Below are 15,050 nucleotides of genomic sequence, written 5' to 3'. Positions count from 1 at the left end.
AACACCAGCTAAAAAAATGACGAACACTGTTATCCAAAGTGTCATACTGATTATTCAGTATGTCAGAGATTAGTAAAGGTAAAGGTACCCCTGCCCGTACGGGCCAGTCTTGACAGACTCTGGGGTTGTGCACCCATCTCACTTAAGAGGCCAGGGGCCAGCGCTGTCCGGAGACACTTCCGGGTCACATATGTCAGAGATTAAACAAGCATAAATTTTTCAATATCTTCCTGGTCTCTTAGAAACAATGCATTAGGCACAGCTTTGGTACCAAGCAGGCCAGTATTGATCAGTCTTCCTTTGATGATGAGCTTGCTTCAGACTTATAAGCAACCATTTTTTCACTTTCTTAGAAAATACACTGCAAATACTGAAAATAAGGTAGCTTCTACAATTTTTTCTAAATAAAATTACTTGAGTACAACTTAATAGCTTTGTTAACTCACCACATTAGAGTATACCCTCCCACAGTAGGAAAGAAACATCAGCAGGGAGTCTCACATCCCACCTCAACAATCATGTCTAGTCTGCACTGTACAGACATATTAATGTGCCCAGCTCAGAACAATATTACTATTTTCTTTAGCATTTCTGTAGATAGGACAGAGATCAGTGATAAGTTCGGTTTTATTTCACATGCATTGTAGAAAAGGCACAAAAATGTCAAAATGCTCAAACAAACATCAACTGGATTCTCTCTCTAAAATGGATGGATTTAGCTTGTTCTTTAATGCAAAGAAACAAAATCCATGAAGCTACTTGTTCTTGTCAATGTTAGTGGCAAAACAGCACTTCTCATTATGAAAGTGCTACCACAATTGTTCACAGCGTACAGAGCATTTCCTTCTCTCAGTACAAAGTATACTAGCAGCTGCCCCATGTCAGTCTCGCCACATGATCAGTTTTCTGCTTGGAAGGCTTTATGAATCCCAAGAGTTCCAGTTCTGAGACTGCTCTAATGAAACGAGCACTTGGGGAGTGGCAGTCAAGGAAAAATACATTTCACTCTACCAAAGGGAATATTCACAGATGGGCTAAACATACAGAACTATATATTTTTTGCTAATAGGATAAGTATTCTGCATAGTTCACTGAAGCACTGCTTTCACATGCTTACAAATCACTCATATACACACACATTAGGGGCAGCTGTAAAACTTTCAGCTGTGTGTACACTCTTCATCTAACACATGATATGGCTCATATAATAACATGGAACAAATTTAGTCTAGTTGAGACATCTGCCTCAAAGATCAGGGTGAATGTATTCTCTACCCAAGGTATGGCTTCTTTTTCTAAAGACTAGGATATGCTGATGTTCTTCCAAAGACTTGTTATAAATTAACTTGTCACCTAAACACATCTAAGGTCTGTCCTAAACTACACAGCTCTGTCATAAGTGTTTTACAGCACAACCCTCTGCATGCAGAAATAAATCTCTTGTTCCACGAGGGCTTATTTCAACATATGCATAGAACCACAGCTTTTCACTGCAATCTTATACATGTCATCTCAGAAGTTTCATGGGTCTTGTTCCAGATTAGTCAGTACAGGACCAACTCCAGACTCACTAAAATTTGATGGAGCTTAAACATACTGGGTGGTATTCAATTATGTTTTACTCAGTGTAGACCCACTGAAATTAATGAACAATTACTACGGTTAATTTAGTTCAATGGGTCTACTCCGAGTGAAACTTAGTTGCATACCACCCACTGTTACTTGTTATGTAAAATAATTGCATCCTTTATTCTCTGGAAATAACATCAACAGCCTTTACAAGGCAGGCATGTTGATAGACAATGTTTTATAGAACAACGGTGTCTGGGCACAGCACACACAATTTACACAGGGAGATTATCAGTCTAAATTAGATAAGTTCATTTTTCCTTTCTAATATCAGCCCTGTTTTAATGTGGATTGAAAAACACTCCAAAATGTTCTGCTAGACCCTTTTAGATTTGTTCAGGTTATTTGTACGAAGATAATATTTTGGTTTGCTAGGTAAAAGGTAAAGGTACCCCTGCCCGTACGGGCCAGTCTTGACAGACTCTGGGGTTGTGCGCCCATCTCACTCAAGAGGCCAGGGGCCAGCGCTGTCCGGAGACACTTCCGGGTCACGTGGCCAGCGTGACATCGCTGCTCTGGCGAGCCAGAGCTGCACACGGAAACGCCGTTTACCTTCCCGCTGGTAAGCGGTCCCTATTTATCTACTTGCACCCAGAGGTGCTTTCGAACTGCTAGGTTGGCAGGCGCTGGGACCGAGCAGCAGGAGCGCACCCCGCCGCAGGGATTTGAACCGCCGACCTTTCGATCGGCAAGTCCTAGGCACTGAGGCTTTAACTGGTGCTAAATCAGAAGAGAATCAGAAAAGGATACTGGATAGCTTCATCTATCTGGTCCTTGACACTGGAATCTGGATTTTCTGCAGCAACTACAACTGTAGCAAAAGCCTAGGAGGAAACACCGTATTGACTTATACCATTTTTTGTAAATGTCACAAATTAATATATACGCTGAAAGAGTTTGATATCGCCATGCTAACAAAGCACAGAGGAGAAATAAGATCCTTGTAAACTGAGGGTTTAATCCAATGATAGCTTTGTACTAGCAGAGAGCACTTCCACTTACAGACAACAAATTTTCACCAAAAAACAGCTCCTGAAGACTTTGGGGGCCTCCTAAGCAGTTTTGAATACAGCATGGAGAGTTGCAGTACTTAGCATCAGCACAAATGGCTTTTTGGTGGGGGGCAGGGGTGGTCTCTGCCAGTGGCCAACAAGTTTCTGTTCAGCTTGTTAGTAAAGACCATTTGTAGTGTTGCCAATGACCTCTCCTAGAACGCTGGAATTTTGCAGAAGGTACATGTGACACCTTGTTACTGCCACCTCCACATCAGTTTAATTTTGGTTTCATATCCTGTTTTGGAGAGATCCCTTAAACCACACAGGAGGTAGCAGCAACAAGACCCAACAAAAGCCTGATTAGCAGAAGACACTTCCTTTTTCCGCAGTCTCAGAGGATGACATGAGATGCAATTTTGCTTCCATGATTTGGGCTTTTGAAAAAAGGGGCAGCCATACCTAACTACTGTTTCTTGCAAAACAAAACAAAAACCCCAAAGATGACAAACAAGAAACAAGAAAGAAGTGAATTCCCCTTCTTTCTCTCCCATCTTGGGCTTTTGCAGCGAGGCATGACTTACTTTCTGAAATAAATCCAATAAGTGGGAACAAAATCAGGACTGCTTTTGTCCACAGTGAAGGGGGGAGGAAGGAAAGGAGGCTTCTATCTTGAAAGCTGGACTTTGCATAACGTGCAATTCATGCCTCGCTAGTTGGGGGTTGAAGAATCAGTAGTGAGGAATGAGAGGTGCTTCCTTCAAATATTGCTTGCATGACAGAAGCTGCTTCTTTCCATTCTCAGTGGAAGAAAAACAGGTTGGCTTTTACAATGCACCACCAGCACCCTGCTGCCATTTACTGAAAAACTGCAAGCAAGGGAATGGGATTACTTCTTTCCATTATGGGGAAGAAAAGGGGTGCTATTTCTCTCCCTGTTGGTTTGTGTAGAAAGCCATGGGAAGAAGGTGTAGGTGCTTTTTGTGACAGCCCAGCTTGCAGAAGAGAGCACGCCTTTCACACTTGGAGAATAGGAGAGAAAAGGAGAGAAACTAATAAAAGCAAGGCTTGATGGGAACACTGGGATGCTTGTTCCTTGGGGACCCTTGGCACTACCAAAGATGCAAGTGGTTCTGCTGTATTTAACTCTGGTCCTAGTATAAGCTGGGAAGGCTATGTGGACTGATTTTGGGACCATGGAAAAATAAGAAGAAAGAGGACTCTCAGTGTTATACAGCAGCAATTTAGCTGTCAAAACAAGTGAAGCTTAGAAAGAAACAGCAGATTAAGTATTCAGCAAAGCACAGAAACAGTCAATCGATTCATGTTCACATACCTCTAACCAGTCAACAAGGTTAATTAATCTGCCACACTCCAAATGAAGCTTGTATGCTATACAGATATCGGGAGCCGCATTAGAAATGCATCCTGCATCAGTTTTCAAGGATTCATTCTAAAATTCATAGTGAGAATGAGAGTTATGCATGTACATTTCATTTATATGCTAATAACGCCATCATCCCAGACCCACCAAGCAAATGTTATGCTAAGCCACTTCCCAACCTCTGGACATCACAATCATAACGTATGCCACTATTTCAGAAAGCTGTTAACTTCATCCAGCCTTCTGAAATATTAATCTACTCATCTCTGCTCTTACACCAGGCACAGTAGCTGCAAGTGCAGTATGTAGCTGACACAGTTCCCTTTTTTCTCAGCTCAGCCCTGGATTTTCCTTGGGGCAAGTGTGATGAAGAGTAAATAGGGTCATTTGTGCCTGGTAGCAGCAGTCAGGAAAATGGAGCTATTGGGAAGGGCAAGAGTCATGGCAACAGGTGCTAGGGAAAGGTTGCTAAGGAGGAAAAGGCAGTTAGGAAAAGGTCAGCTGGGAGAGAAGAGGCTTAGGGAGGAACCAAGCACAAAGAAAAAGCTTTTCTCGCTTAGCTGACAGAGTGGTTTTGAAAACCACCTGATCATTCAGGAGGGCTGCAAGATGGGAGTGAGGGCCCTATTACTTGAAAGTCTAGTGCAACCAACAGCTGCAGTATATTGTTCTTCTTGACATGAGACACAGCACACACAGCAAGACCCCAAAGAAGGGACATGACATTTTATACTGTCTATGGTTTAAACCCTTTTTTCACCTTGTGACTTATACCATTGTTCTGTTTTGTAAGATAACCTGAGACATTTTGGTGAAGGGTAGATAAAGACCTAGAACAGCTTGACAAAAGATTAAAGGAGGAACACCCGGGATGGTCAGAAAAGGGCTAGGTATGACAACGCTATGCACGAAGGCTAGGAAGGAGGCCGGCAGACGAACTGGACAAGACATATAGTTTGGCCTCTAGCAGCATTCCAACCTGGGAGGAAACATAGTGGGAAATTCCACATATTGCTGGGTCTCTTACATAATCAATGTGATGATAAAAATGTGCAGAAATCATCTCCAAGCATTCTTGTTTTTACTTAAATAGTTGTCTTTTATTTAATTCCATAAAATGTATGTACCACTTGACTGTAAAAAACAAAACCCTAAAAATAAGGCTAATCTAATACAAGCAACATTCTGCAGCCCCATTAATGCTCAAGACAAGGTCCTGCTGTAGACATTACTTATGACACTGTCCTCTTGCACTCCAGGAGGAAAATTTTTGACTGTGAATTTAGACCTAGAATGAAAGGTGAGGTGAGGCGAGTCATTTTTGGTTGATAGCCCCTTAAAGGGGTAATGCAGGTTCACTGTGGTGGGTAAAGCTGGGGATTTGCCCAGTTGATGCTTTAGCCACACTTGTGGAAAGATGGAGAGATTAGCATAAACATGATCCTAACATTCTTCAAGGACTGGTACATAATATTACCAGGAGAAATAGTATCTATGTAATCAGTAATGTCTAGATTTTATACAGCCTACATCTTTTATAGTTATATTTATCAAGATAATTTTTTAGCCTAGTTTTATAATTCATGAAAGAACAGAATGTACTGAATTCATACTATGAAAAGCTATTTCTTTCTGTCAGAACACAATTAAATACTAGTAGTGCACTGGAATAACAGAGATTACTACTCATAGATACCCGAAACAGTTGCCCAAAGCACATAAGAAATTAATCAGACTTGGCTTTTTATCAAATATATTGGAACTTGAATTAAGCTTGTTTTTCCCATCTAAACTGTGTAACACTGCATAAAATCAGATAACTGATAAGATCAAATAAATAAAACAGGCACATATACAATTTACATTCTTTTCCCAACCTGGCTCTTGTCAATTTATATTCCACGACTTAACTCAATGCAGCAAATAAAAATAGGTTGATTTTTATAATATATCTTTAAAAAAGGAAATGCTATCTGCCTGCTAAAGTCTCCTCCTTTTTCTTTGTTAGCATGTGGATACTTTTATTAAGGAACTGATCAAAAGTGCTTCAGTGGAAGATCTGTCGTTGAAAAATTCAATAACAACAGGCAACAGGGAACAGATATTTTAGCAGGTAGTTAAATATCTTGTATAGTTTTACCATTTTCAGTATCTCAGGAGGTTAAGAGAAAAATCTTGTGACAGGCTTGTCTATGGATCTTACAAAATCTAGGTTTTTATTAAATAAAAGCCATGGGAGTGATCATGGGACAGGATTACTCAATTCACAAAGTAAAAAAAATGATTCACAAGTATTTAAGAACAGCCACCTTGTGATCGTTTTGCATGATCCAAACACAGTGCCACGATTTTCAAATGATTACATTATGGAACACACTCCACGACCCATAACTGAGATTCTAAATACCATTTAGCAACATTTCAAGCAATAAGATGCTGTGGGGGCTCATCATGTTGAACCCAATGAGGGAAGCCGGGGAGGACAGCATTAAACATAGTTAGGGATCGCCAAGTACAAGGAGGGTGTGGGCACATTGCTTAGCCGCCCATTTCTTACCTTCAGGTAGAAATATGGATTGTTGAGAGCAGCGTGAAGAGCAACACGTGGGGCAGCATTCAAATGTTCACGGAGGGTATTAGCTGTGCTGAAATACATCACCTCATGCAATGTCTGCATCTCTGCAGGCGCAAGGTAATTTCTGAAAAACCACCAATGAATAAAGGGCAGGAGAGAGACTAGTATTACACATGGATTTTTTTCTTAATTCCTACTACGATCACAGTGTTCATCAACCAACAAGCATATACATTTTGCAATGAACTCTGATACTATGTAGACAAATGGCTAGATGCCATAAACAGAAATTATTGGGGGCTTTTCATTGTAATTTTGGCAATGAAAAGTTGACTCTTTCTCTCTCGCAAGTTGTTACAAACAATCTGCACACACCACTGGCAATCTCACTTTATGGAAATGACAGCAATTGAAGGACTACTAAAGCCATCAATTGTTACCAACTACATTTACCACATTTTGTCCCATTTTCAGATTCCTCCAAAATGTGATCTGTGCAGATTTAACTCCTCTACATATTTGCAGCAGTTGTAAAACGCACCTCAGTAGCTTTTAAAAAACGCGACTTGGGTACAATATCAGTTTGCTAATGTGTGCCCTATCAAATATAGGAAGATGAAAAGTCTCCTAGTCTGTAGTGACACATTACTTAACAACTTCTCTGCCTGTTTTCTTTTTCTTCTGTATTTCAATCTTTCCTTTTGAGAGAGCTACTTAACACAACATTCTGTAGGTGATTTCCTTATTAAAGCTGTATTTCAATCTTAGTTGAATTTCCATGAACCAAAGTGAAACTGAAAAACATCCAAAGCAAATAAAAACCCTGATTTATTGAATAAGCCATGTTTATAAACTATTCAGCCACAACCCCCATAGTTAATGCTACTGCACTCCACGGCTGTCTTATTATGACACCCATCAGTTATCATCATGTGCTACTCCCTCCTTTTGCCCTTGACCCTCCATCCTGCCAGACTGCTATTTAGTTGACAACATTCTTTGTTCCTGATGCAATGTTGGGCCAATTTCAAGTTCAAGTTAAGAACACAATGTATTGGCATGAAACAGAGTGGTTTTCTGCAGATACTTTTTACCCAATTTTATCATTTCCAATCTGGGCTTAGTTCAGATTTGTTGGATTGGGAATGAACTTTGTGTGTGCACCTCCCTCCCCTCCTATTGCACAGGGATGAGGGAATGAGAGGAAGGAAGGTGTGCACATTTGTCTTGGTTGTACAAACCATGGTTCATCACAGCTGAACTGCGCCTTTGTCTACTGTTGAACTAAATTTGTTACGCAAAGTTGTACAACCAAGTCAGAAAGAAAGCAAAGCTAACCTTACAAGGCCATCTACAAAGTCAACCACTTCAAAACGAAGCATTTCAAATTTTGTTAGTTTCTTAAGCTTTCTTGATTCCTTCATCTCCAGCAGGGTCTAAAGCAAAACAAAAGAGGAATTTCCAAATAATTATATTGAGTAAATCACTTGGCAATGCTAATGAGGTTATTAGATTTTTTTTAATGAAAAAGAAAAAGCTTATTATTGTGGATTTCAGTGATAAATAATAAAGAGGATTAGCTTGACGACAAAATAGTATTGTGTTCCTTAACTAGTACAGTTGCACTTTTACAAGTATTAACAACTATCATGTAAGTGAAATTTTATCGGACTAGAACTAAGTTTGCACAAATTCAAGACCACCTGATACAGAAATTCCAGGTAATTCTTTCCTTCTAAAATTCATCAGTTGTGATTCTATTACAGCAAAGAACAAGAATAATATACTAATCCAAGCAAGCAAGTAAGTGAAACTCTTGGGTTTTCTTAAAATCTGCTTTACACTTCAACCCTGATTTGCAGCTAGATTGACCAATCAAGCTGAGCCAAAGGGCTAGCTCTCCATGGCAGATCCTCAATTACTCAGGATCTGAGGTTACTGCCAGTGCTTATGTGACTGCTACATCTTTGTAGCAAGATTTTTTCCATCAATTCTTTCCTTCCCAATGAATATGTAGTACCACATGCTTGAACAATGGAGATTGTTTATGTTGATGGGCCTCTCTCTGACTAGGTATTTCCTTAGAATTATACTTTTCATCCAAGGAACTCAGCACATGGTTCCATGCTACTATGTCCTTACAACTCATCTGCAAAGTTGATTGGGCTGAGAAGTAGTGACTGGCCCAAGGTCAACTATTGTGAAGGAAGAGCCATAAGTTGCTGCCTCTTACTGGTATAACTTCAGATTATTCACTTTTGAAGAAAAAAACCTGAGCCCTGGAGCACCTTGAGATTAAAACTTACCAATAATGCAAAATTCAATTAGTACCTGCACCCTGTGATACTTTGCACAAGGGAGAGTAAAACATTTGTGCCAAGCAAAACCCAACTCCTGCTCTCAGGATTAATCAAATCATATTATCATCCACTTCTGCACAAGTTGTAACATCTGGGTGTTCAGAGAATTCAGTATATTTTGACAAGAATGGACATGGCAAAGACCAGACCAAGAAGGAAAACACTGGGTTGGGGAGGACCCTGTCCCTTCGCTACATTGAACTGTGTCAGAATTTCAAAATCACACTGTGTTGAAGCTGAAACTGCTCTCTTTATCTGGTTTGTATTCCAAAGGTGCTTAAAATACGGCCATCAGTCTAGCTAATAATATTTTCATTCCTAGGTAGTCTGACCTTTTGCAGGTGATAAAGATCTGTCTTCTTCTGAAGTTCTTGTAGTGAGGAGATGGGCTCCTCTTGACCACCATTGGCTTCTGCTATCAGAATAAGAACAGGGGTCAGTCAGTCAGAAAACTGTGTGGGTTATGTGAACTGCTACTGCCTGTCCATGGAAGGAAGAGAAAGGTGCAAACAGTTAAGTGGAAAACAGATGAGAATATGTTTTTGAGAAATTTGCAATCCCCTTTTCTCCCTGCCCCCATCAATTTCCTGCATTCAAACAGGACAGCTTAAGAACTTCCTATTCAAAGAAGAATAAGAGATAAGATGCATCAAGACTGAAATCCCTGTGCACCACTTAATCCTATATTAAATCTTATTGGGTACATTCGCGGAAACTAAACTGCTCTGTTCCACTGCCTTCCAGAGCTTTCGTTTATTGTTAAACACACACATATATACTTTTAGGAGCTGTATTCAATTAAGTCATCTGCAGAGTAGACCCACTGATATTAATGGCTGCAACTGATTTAGCTACACTAATCTCAGTGGGTCTACTCTTAGTATAACTTAGCTGGATACAACGTTTTGAATCTCACTCCACTCCACTGCCCCTATGTAAAATATTTAGAAAGAAAAGAGGCTTATTTTCTACTGCCTCAAGCACCAAAGATTTACGGAATTAAAAGTACACAAAAATAAAGCACAGAGCTCAACTACAGCTTTCTGATTCATATTTGGATAATTTCCATCTATTCCTATTGACGGCACGCATAAGATGGTTCTCCTCAAAATCTTCACATATTCCTATATTTGCAATTCGATTCTCACATCTATTGAGCCCTTGATTATGAGGTTTCAGCATTAAGCTCTTTAACAAATTTAAAGCTCATGTTTGCCAATTGCCTAATACATGTAGTCTTTGCACAAAACTTCTATTTCTTACAAATCAAAATAATCCTCGCCTCTGTTTATGTATTTCCCTTTGATGAGCTTACAGGTGGAAAAGAGTCACTGGTTGATTTGCACACTCCCCCTCTGTTTTCTGGACTTCAAGTTGGCAGAGTGGAAAACGATGGGTGAATTTGCAGGCAAAGGAAGGTTTACTCACACCTTTTCAACTGCTGATTCTCTCCCCCAAGTTAGCATAATGAGGAAAAAGTGAGTTTGGGACCCTCACGCTTGCCTTGTAATTAGTGCCTTGCACAATTCCCCTACATTTCTCTCAGAGTCAGAAAGAAATGCTCTCATTCACTTTCTGATCTAGCATTCATATTTCTGTCTTGTACGTAGTTTGAGGTTTTATAAGCAACATGTGTTGAACTGATCAGCATCAGAAAGAAATTTGTTCACAATGAAGCCAAAGGTTATTGTACTTCTTCCAAATGCAGCGTATTAAATATCTGGGGTCTTTTTTCAGAACATCGAAAACAGCAAATAATGCTTCCAAGGATAATACATTTTAATAACATCTGCAGACTGCTAATTTTAAGCAGTCTTGCTAGCCCCTATTTGTATCTTGCCTTTCCTCTGAGGAACTCAGTGGCATACATAGTTCTCCCTCAAGCCTGTGAGGTAGTTTAGGCTGAGAAAGAGTGACTGGACCAAGGTCTTTGTGAGCTTCACGGCTGGGTGAAAATTTGAACCCAGGTCTCCCAAGTCCTAATCTGACAATAACCACTTCACCACACAACTCTCATTTAAAGAAGAGCTATAAACACTTTGAGGATACTGAGGTGAACCGATTCAGTCAGCAGCTGAATTGTGGTGTGCTGACTCCAACTAAGTCATATTCCAAGGAGGCCCACTGAAAACCATGAACAGAAGTAACCTAACTCCATTGATTTCAAGGTGTCCTCTTCAAGTATTAAGAGTGGGTTGGCTACAACCTACACTGGACAGTTAAGAGTAAACATTACTGAAGTTAAAGTTCTCTTTATTCAAGTTGTATCATTTAAGAAATGTATAAAATCTTTTGCTAAGGAACGGGCCAGAAATCCAAAGATAAGCCTGTATTGGGCCATTTTTATTACTCTGGTTATCAATGTGGGTAGGCAGACAAGCAAAACCTTTGTAAATGGGCATAGGTCAAAAACCACATAAATGAAACCACTGCTTCGTAAACACCGGATTCATTTTTTAATTCAGCAACAGTTATGGAGTAGGTGGCCAAATGCAGGGGCAGTGCAAGGCCTGAAAACTAACATTTCTCCTATTTAGTTTAAGCTGTGTACGATAAGGGCAGATCTAATTGGAGTAATGCTCAGCAAATGACAGTCTGCCTTATCTTAACAAGCAGTGCTGGTCTGTGGTATTATTATAGTCTGTCTGTCTAGAAATCGTGTAGTACAGTAAAATAAATTAAGCTAACCCTATGAAGAAAAAGTACAATGACAATGACCTGTTGCTGCAGGTCTGCATGTTAGCTGTACACAAAAAAACACCCAGAGCTACTTTCTTATTTGCATTACTACTTCAGGAATTCATTTTCTAAAATTAAACAGGCCTGCTGCTGACTTATTTCAGACAAGTCGGGAAGCCTACAGACTTCATGACTATCTACTTTCCTCGTCTGCTGTAACTGTGACAAACATTTCAATCATTCTTTTATCTGCCAATAATTTCTTCTTATAACAGTGCCCAGTATACCGAAGCTATTTTCCACGTTTTCAGTGAGAATGGTGACTGATGCTGGGAATGGACTTTAAATTTCTAACACAAACTGGTACAAAATACCTTCAAGATTCCTAAATTGGTCCAGGTACTGCTTCAGTTTCTCTGAAGGGATTTTAAGATGTTCTGAAGGAGAGGAAGCAATAATCTCCACACATTTTTCAAGAATCACCACCAACTCATCCTTGGCCATCATCCTGAAAAAACAGCCCAACAATGTTAGTAGCTTATTATAAACACAGTAAACTGCTTGAAGCATTTAGCAGAATGCCTGGTCTTTTGTCTAGCATTTTTGCAAAAGCATGGAAAACTCATAATGGTTTTCAAGCTACCAGTTTTATTGTTTAAGAATGTGGACTATTAAGAAACAAAGTTAAAACCATTTAAGTATCTGGGTTGTATTCAATGCTGCTGTTCCATTTGCACGAGAGACTTCTGTTTGTGCAATAGAATTCTTTCTTCCTCTCCTGTGGAGCCTCAAAATCTGTTCCAGAGGGTGCAGATTTTGGGGGCCCACAGGGAGAGGAGAGAAAAGGAACATCCTGTTGTGAGAGTGGAATGTCATTAGTTGAGCATTGGCTATAACCCACTATTCCCTACTTGGCTAGTTACAAAACTGTGCACTATATATGATGCAACTCTAAGAGCTCACAGATACTCTTAACTTAGCCATTACTTAGTTCCTAGTGATTTCAAAGGTAACTACAATCAATTAACTTAATCTGGATTCCACTCTTTATAATCTACAAATCTCAAATAGTTTTATTCTGAATCTTCTCCATTAGTAAAAATCTCTTCATTCAAACTCAAGATATTTCAACACAGCACATTCAGGGCTACTGTAAGAACATTGTGAAGATGGGAAATTACACAGAAATGTCACCTGGGATAGCTAGGTGCAATGAAAGCTCTGATGGGTAGGCTCAGAGCAAAAATTTCTAAATCAAAACCATACCCTCAAAATCCTGACATCTATACCTGAAAGTACATATATACATATGCACACACCAATGACAGTCAAAATGATGTAGTGAGAATAGAGTGTCAGGCTTGAAACAGGAAGTTCTAGGTTCAAAATCTCAGTATCTTAATCCAATTACTCGTTTTTACTTGCTTCACTGGCTTGTTCACATAATAAAATGGGGGAGGGAGCCATGTTTGTTGTCCCAAAATCCTTGGAGAAAACGGGTGGGGATGAAATGTAATAGGATACAGTGAACAGAACTAAGAGCTCAATGGTTTTCCTCACAGCGTTACTAAGCATGAATGAAAAATTAGAGTTTGGCTCTGTATCCCTGCTGGCAACCCCACTATAAAGGATAGAAATGTAAATTAAAAACATCCACTTTATCAAAGAGAAACAACGCGGTCAGTTACAAAAAAGCTTCCTGTTTGGCAACATTCTTGAGTTCTTCTTGAATAGCAGATGGAGGCATTTAAAATATCTAAAACACAAGAAGAAAATGGAAAGAAAGCTACCTCACCAGCTGAATAGCTGACTCATATTCTTCTGTTTCCCACACTTTCTTTTCCAAACATGTGCAATATAACTCTCTGATCTGTTAAATAGAAGAGAACGTTTTACAAGCACGGAATAAACTAAATTTAGCATTTAAAAAAATCTAAAACACAAAGGGCTAAGTTGTCACCGTTTCCATGAAAAGCTGGAAGTCCTCAGGACTCACTGACCTCAAATGTGGATGACTCAACACCATTCAGATCTTTAAAACGGGGTAGGGGGCAAGAGGAGTGCGGGGGGAGCGCATCACCCCCCGCAGCACGATCCTGGCAGCGTGCCATCGCGGTTGCCCCCCCTGCCTGCACTGGCCACCACGCCCCCTCAGGCAGAGTGCCACGCCCCCAGGATGTGCGCCACGCCCCCAAGATGCGCGTCAGCCCCGCCCCCGCCTGCTCTCTGCCCCCCCCGGTGCCGTAGCATGAAGCTCCACCAGTGGCAGGGGGAGTGTTTGTAGCCCAAGACCCAGATTACAAAGAAAACCAATTCAGTTGAAAATGACGAATATCATACCCTCAAAAATCCTGGGAGTGCAAATCAGGACATGACCTCCCTTCTGCCACACCATTCTGCTGGCCTCCCCCCCCCCCGCTGCCCCCACACCATTCCGCCCCTGCCTGCCTGTATGCACCACTGCTGCTTTCCCCTCCACATCATCCCACCGCCCTTACACACTGCCGCCTCTGCCTCCCCACCGCATCTTGCCAACAGCAGCCCTTTACCCACCACTGCCCACTGCCACACACATTCACACTTCCGGAAGCAGTGCCAGAGGAATAGGAGAATGCGGCACCAACAAACATGCATCTTTTGGTTCGGCACTCTTTTGGTTCCTAGGTGAGTGTGGCACTGGCTTCCAGAAGTACATTGGTGGCTGTGGCAGCAACGGTGGTGAGAACCAAAATGGGACCTCGGGACTGGCATCAGAAGCCAAGTGGCTTCTGTAAATCTAGGGTGTCCTGCCCCAAATAGGACACTTGTGTGATATGGGATATACATAGATCTACACTACAGACTTAAGCTACTTTAACTGTGCCTTGGGAAATGTATCTTTTATTATTTCCTAGCCCTTTAACTAGAGTGCAGTTTCAATAATAATAAAATAAATAAATAATAATAATTTATTATTTATACACCCCCATCTGGCTGGGTTTCCCCAGCCACTCTGGGCGGCTTCCAACAAAATATTAAAATACAATAGTCTGTTAAACATTAAAAGCTTCCCTAAACAGGGCTGCCTCCAGATGTCTTCTAACAGTCTGGTAGTTGTTGTTTTCTTTGACATCTGATGGGAGAGCGTTCCACAGGGCAGGTGCCACTACCGAGAAGGCCCTCTGCCTGGTTCCCTGTAACTTGGCTTCTCGCAGCGAGGGAACCGCCAGAAGGCCTTCAGCACTGGACCTCAGTGTCCAGGCAGAACGATGGAGGTGGAGATGCTCCTTCAAGTACTGTACTAACTTCCAGAAGGATGCCAAAGCATTTAGATGGCTCCAAATCTTTGATCCTCCAGAGTTACTCAGAACAGAACTCCATGAACTGAATGCTTTCCTGCATGGGTGATGATTTTTGCTAAATCTCCCCTCTCTGAAAATCTGCTTGAGACA

General features: G+C 40.8%; 1 protein-coding gene across 7 annotated transcripts in view; it reads right to left on the bottom strand.

Moving 5' to 3' along the window:
* Positions 1 to 613: 613 nt before the first annotated feature.
* Positions 614 to 15,050, bottom strand: part of ORC3 (origin recognition complex subunit 3) — a 38,999-nt gene continuing 24,562 nt past the window's right edge. For 4 of the 7 annotated variants that reach the window (XM_083730245.1, XM_083730248.1, XM_083730243.1 and 1 more), the window contains 8 exons: positions 13,410 to 13,489; positions 11,994 to 12,127; positions 9,273 to 9,355; positions 7,919 to 8,016; positions 6,563 to 6,704; positions 3,958 to 4,074; positions 2,380 to 2,453; positions 614 to 970 (listed from right to left, as the gene is read on the bottom strand). In XM_083730245.1, the coding sequence (XP_083586371.1) occupies positions 865 to 970; positions 2,380 to 2,453; positions 3,958 to 4,074; positions 6,563 to 6,704; positions 7,919 to 8,016; positions 9,273 to 9,355; positions 11,994 to 12,127; positions 13,410 to 13,489 (834 nt within the window). In that variant the 3' untranslated portion in view covers positions 614 to 864. The remainder of the gene's footprint in view (positions 971 to 2,379; positions 2,454 to 3,957; positions 4,075 to 6,562; positions 6,705 to 7,918; positions 8,017 to 9,272; positions 9,356 to 11,993; positions 12,128 to 13,409; positions 13,490 to 15,050) is intronic. The other 3 variants (XM_083730246.1, XM_083730244.1, XM_083730249.1) reach the window with 1 other exon arrangement.

Source organism: Podarcis gaigeae (genome assembly GCF_964106915.1).
Source record: "Podarcis gaigeae genome assembly, chromosome: 3".
Classification (NCBI taxonomy): domain Eukaryota; kingdom Metazoa; phylum Chordata; class Lepidosauria; order Squamata; family Lacertidae; genus Podarcis; species Podarcis gaigeae.
The sequence above is the reverse complement of the archived record's forward strand: the minus strand, read 5'-3'. Positions and strand labels throughout refer to the sequence as shown.